Here is a 5,566-nt window from a genome sequence, read left to right as displayed (position 1 = left end):
ATCACCCGCGCGGGGTTTTAGCTCTCAATTCTGTTTCAACCGAAACTCTTTGATAGCAATCAACATAGATATGAAAATATTCAAAAGACATTCAAAGTGCTTCAAACTTTATGGTCACAAACTAATCAAATCTTTATCCATTAAACACTATTTTTATACATTTTTTACGCAGCAGAAATTACATTCCTTTGTGTCCAAATAAGTGTCAAATTTTCTTTAAGTTCTTACTTACATAGGAAAAAAGAAAATTAGATTTCAACTAAAAAATTAATTGGGTTATGTTTTGGCGCCCCCCTCCGACTTAAACAAGGTACTGCTAATCTAAAGGTGGATCATTAATTGTAACTTTTTCTCATATTATAATTTATTTTTTAAGGTTATCATTTTATACTATAAGTCAGAAGCTTCAGTATTAAAAAATATGCAGAGTAAAATTTTGCAAAATTTTCAACTCAGTTTTCAAAAACTTTAAAACATTTCCAGGTGTATATTTAGTAACAGAATAATGTAGTGTAAAATTAAAGTTTGTCAAACTTTTTCATGTTTTGGCCATTTATCTTCCCTTAAAAAAAAACAAAGTTGTAGATAACTTGCAAGGCCAGATATAAGCTTATGGGGTGGGGATTCTCCCACACACATGATGGCCAGCAAAAATTTAAAATTAACTATATAAATAAAAATGACAACAAAAGAAAACCCAAATCGAAAACAAATGAGCAAAAAAAAATACAGACATAAATTACAATAAAAGACAAACACATAAGAATGAATGGAATGGACAAATAGACTGACATGCTGCACCCCATAGTTGTGCTGGCTAAATCTGGGCCTGATAACTTGGTAATGAATGTAGACATGCTTCTTTTTAATTACCATAATTAAACATTTATTTTATTATTAAAAATAGGACAAATTAATACAAAAAACATTACAACACAAAGAGCATTGATACTACTGTTTCATAGGTGACATTTTAAAAATTCTTTGCATAACTGACCCATAATTGAACATTAGGTAGTGAGTACAGTAATATTAGTGTTTTTTCTTAAGTATTTACTAAAAACAAATACTGTTTAAGGGTAAGAAATACTAGAAAGTTGCTAAATTTCTCTTGATCACTTGTCCCTTTTCTTTTCAGATGACCAATAACCTGAAAGAAATAAGAGACGATTTAATTAAAAGGGCTTATACTGTTCAGCTGTCATACAATCTTTAGAAGGCATGCTCTACAAGAAACGGCTCAGACAGACTCTCAGCCCCCTTTTCATACAGATCTTAAGCTGTACCTCCACCTACACACCTGGGTAAAGAAGAGGACAGCAGAGTCCTTGTTTAGAGTTTAGCAGACTTAGAGGAGACTATACCCAACATTGTGGAAACGTCATTGGCTGAAGTCAGCCACGCTCCACCATCAGCAACCAGGATGGCTCCAGTCGTGTAAGAAGACGCACGGCTGGCCAGGAAGAGAACACAGTGGGCCATCTCTGTCTTGTTGCCAGCTCGTTGCAGAGGAATGGACTGAAACACACCTGCAGCCTCCCCTATAGGACCACCTGTGAGGTTTAACAGGAAAGTACATTCTTTTTAAAAAAAAAAAATCCTTTTAGTTGCTCAGATCTTTCTTTAATACCAGGGCTTTAACACCAGCATTTACATTCTTTTGACTACTGTATTTCATCAGGCATTGACGCAATTAACGCAATTCCACTGGATTCTGAAGCGGACAAAAGCCCCCTCGTGCTGATATGCAACACTTAACAGTGGTAAAGTGCTTACATAATCCGTGTAAATGAGTCAATCCTGTTGCTAAAAGCATGAAAAGCCGCCAGAATCCGCTGAGGCAGCATGATTCACAGTGATCCCGTGAATGGTCAAAGATTTACGGTATGCTTTGGTTTGAATCAGGAAAGGCTGCTTGACGGCAGTCTAAATGCAGACCAAACGCAAGGTTTAGAGCTTGATCAGGACCAAATTAAGCGGACTCTGTCCGGAACAAACGGTTTTCCCAGTCTAAATTCACCCTTGGAAATCGCTAGCAACATATCTGGTGTTAAAGGTAAAAAAGGACTTAATAGTCAAACCCTACAAACTCTATGCAATGCAATAAATATCTGATAAAAATGGGACAGGAAGAACCTTAAATTGTATTGGTGCACGAATATTAAAAGTTTACCCAGTTTCCGGTAGCCTTCTGTGCCAGAGATTGGTCCTGGAGCCACAGCATTGACCCTGACCCCATTGGGCCCCCACTCTACAGCCAAGTGCTTGGTCATGGCATCTGCCAACCGGAGAGGAAACATTCAGTAAACATATTTTTTTTCCTCATCAAACTTCAGGCCGAAAATGTCTTTTAAAATATATATACATTTTTACCATTTGCTGCCTTTGCAGAACCTGCATGCACCTGGAGGGCCTGTCCTCTGTACTGAAGGGTTGCAGAGATGTTGACTATGTTGCCTCCATGATCCTAGAAAAGCAGAATAAAAAACAACAATTGTACTTAATGCAGCAGCTTAGTAAACACTGCAGCAATAGAACGAAAGGAGAGGAGGATGTTTTATATGACCTATTAAAATCAAGTTGCCTTTCCTGCACTATGCTGCATCAGAAGATAGAGAATTTATATTTTTATGTCAATAAGTCAGGTGGAGCTCATTCTGAATCATGAAAAATTTAAAAAAAATAAAAAAAAAAGATAGAATTAGAACCAAAAGCAAAGAACATGACTGAAAGAATCTAAAAGAGCACATGCACAAATGTAAAATACAGATAGTGAAACGGAAACCGAACTAAACCGCTGATAAAGTGTGTGTAATCTATAGACTATATATACTATATTTCAGGCTACACAACACAGTATTAAGGTGACACACTATGTACCTACATTATGTATTTCCCTTGTTGTTACTGTTGTTTTTTTCTTACAACAGGTATTGTTGTTTGGTGTGTATTTTTATTTTACTTTTACTTAACTGCCATTAATTTAAATATGTTCTTCTGTTCTTTTATACTGTTGCACTGTTAAATGTCACTTTATTGCTGCAGACAAAAGAATTTCCCCATCGTGGAATAAATAAAAACTTATCTTACTCCTATCTAATCTTTTATGTAACTATACATATATTTATATTTAAAGTTGCAAGTTTTCTATCCCAGTTTTTTTTTTTGCTTTGTTACTTAAAAAACACAATTATTTCTGCTGTGATGGTTTGTGTCAAAACTGTGTTTTTATGGACTTTACCAAGCACAGGGCGATTTTCTTAAGTAAATGCTGAGATATTAGCGTTTTCTTTTTTTGTGTAAAATAAAAAGTAGGTAGGCCAAAATATACCTTAAACCACTTCTCATAAAGCAGTTTGCTGGTGTTGAATGTGCCCAGAGTGTCTATTTCAAGAACGGTCTTGAAGCCGTTGAAAGAAAGTGCAGAGGCAGGGCATAGGAAATTTCCAGCTGCATCTGTGCAAAATTAAAATAGGTGATTGTATATGAAGCAAGTTATTATGACACGTAACTGGAAAAAAAATAAAGATAGCACTTGACAGTTTCCATTAGGTGGGTAAGAGATCTGGTACAAGTATGAAAAATCACATACTGTTGATAAGAATGTCTATGCGGCCAAACTGTGCAAGTGCCTCATCCACAGCAGCAGCTATGCTGTCAGGCTGCCTCACATCGACACACAAAGGAAGACAGCGCCGTCCTGACACAGCAGACAGCTTTTTTGCCGCCTGAAAAAAAATAGTCATATCATGAGAAACCAGATTATTTCAAAATATTTTGATTTTAATGAGCTTTTGTTAGAAGTGTGGAAACAGTAAGAAATAACCTCCTTGAGCTTGTCCAGGTTTCTGCTGGAAATGATTGTGTCACAACCATGCCTGAGGAAAGAAAATGAAGAAAAGGACAAATCATAACATTTATGTCAATAAGACAATAGAAGTGTAATCAATTTATTGCTGAAGATACTAAGAAAGAAGAAGAGATTGGAACTGCAGTGTCAATAATGGTTTTATTAAAGATAGAATAAAATAAAAATTAAAAATGTAAAAAAGTATGCACAATTTTTAAATATTCAAAATAAACCAGCTAAATAAGTTTGATCAATAATCAACGAAAACATTGAGAGTCAAAATTAAGAATTTGCCATGTGCATTACAAATTAATTTCGATACCTGCATTTTTGACAAAAATTGGTTGAAATCTGGCCACAAATAGATATATTTGAAACTTACCAGTATCATGAAAAACAAGACAAACACACACAACCTTCTTACCTCATGAAGATCTCAGCAATACGAAGTCCAATTCCTGATCCCCCTCCTGTGATAAAAGCAACCTGATCTCTAAGATAAATAGCAAATATTAGCCTTATTATAAATAAATACCTCAGAAAGGACACTAAGAAAACAGTGTAAAAAAATAAAAGCGTACTTTAGTAAATCTGGACTGTAGATGTAAGTGTATGAAGTCAAGCAGTCATCAGTTCCAACATCTTCAGGAAGAAACTCTGCTTCTTTAGCTTTGGATTCTGCCATGCTGGTAAGTCTGTTAAATAAACACACGGGTTAAATGTGTCGCAATTCAGAAAACATATTTTCATGCAAATGTCTGCAGCGTGTGAAACTTTAACACTGCTTTATTCACATTCAAATAGGTCAAAGTCGTTTTAGAATCAGCCTAATCTGACTAAACAGTTAAGGCTACAAAGTTGGACCCTCGTGGGCGTCCGTCATTCAACACCTCTATAGTGTCCTGTGTTTATATAAGTTTATATACAGTCAATGGTTCAAACCGAATGCATAAATATATTTGATTAGAGCATGCACGTATTAAAAAATGCTGTGAATTCTCAACATTTGTTGAGTCGCGTGGTGTTTGCTGTGGCGTTACCCGTTAAACCAAAGCAATGCAAGTTTCGCTGGAAGAACCTCAAATCTCTTCTGTGGTAAAACGCGACGTGTGCGCCAGTTATTTCTGTCGGTTTATGCAGGCTCCTTTGCATTTACCACTCTTTTTTCTGCTCGAAGTTCTTTCCTTTCAGCTGCTTGAACTTTGGACGTCCACTTTTTCCTGATCGCCCTTCACTGGTGCATTATGGGCAATGAAGTCCCTCGAGGTGCATTCAAGATCATTTTGTCAGAATCCACACAGGATATGCAGCCTCCTTGTTTTATTTTATATATTTACCAAACAGCTCAGTGATACATAAAAGGTTCGGAAATTGAAGCATAAATTAGGATTACATTAGGTGGTTAGCTGTTCTATGAAGCTACGGACAAACAATTTAGGAATACCTCTCTGATTTTCTGTGTAAACTTCAATGTATCATACTTGAACAATTTATAGAAAAGAGCATTGCAGATGGTTATAGCATTTAGAAAATTATGATCTAATGGATCTGATGTGCAAACATCAATTTGCAAACAATAATGGGACGGCTAGTGGTTAAGTATTCAACTCTGAATTATTTTCTTAAAGTAAAGCCACAGAGACATTTGCAAGGGAGTAATGGGTATGGTGCTGATAAGGGAAATAATACATTTTTGCAGGTATATCTATTTTCATT

General features: G+C 35.7%; 1 protein-coding gene across 5 annotated transcripts; it reads right to left on the bottom strand.

Moving 5' to 3' along the window:
• Window positions 1-859: 859 nt before the first annotated feature.
• On the bottom strand, window positions 860-5,143 carry decr2 (2,4-dienoyl CoA reductase 2, peroxisomal). Of its 5 annotated transcripts, none has more exons than XM_078937321.1 (10): window positions 5,007-5,143; window positions 4,432-4,545; window positions 4,275-4,343; window positions 3,827-3,878; window positions 3,593-3,728; window positions 3,332-3,456; window positions 2,374-2,467; window positions 2,174-2,278; window positions 1,301-1,553; window positions 860-1,150 (listed from the first exon to the last, which is right to left on the bottom strand). In XM_078937321.1, the coding sequence occupies exons 2-9, from the start codon at window positions 4,533-4,535 to the stop codon at window positions 1,333-1,335; spliced, it is 906 nt and encodes a 301-aa protein (XP_078793447.1). In that variant the 5' UTR covers window positions 4,536-4,545; window positions 5,007-5,143; the 3' UTR covers window positions 860-1,150; window positions 1,301-1,332. The 5 variants fall into 5 exon arrangements, with proteins under 5 accessions (XP_078793447.1, XP_004080392.1, XP_011486439.1 ...); XM_004080344.5 differs by having other exon boundaries at window positions 1,365-1,553; XM_011488137.4 differs by having other exon boundaries at window positions 1,365-1,553; window positions 4,891-5,111.
• Between the last annotated feature and the right edge of the window lie 423 nt (window positions 5,144-5,566).

This window comes from Oryzias latipes, chromosome 19, assembly GCF_053564925.1.
Source record: "Oryzias latipes strain Hd-rR chromosome 19, Olatipes_Hd-rR_3.1".
NCBI lineage: Eukaryota > Metazoa > Chordata > Actinopteri > Beloniformes > Adrianichthyidae > Oryzias > Oryzias latipes.
Note: the sequence above shows the minus strand (reverse complement) of the source record. Positions and strands in the feature narration are given on the sequence as shown.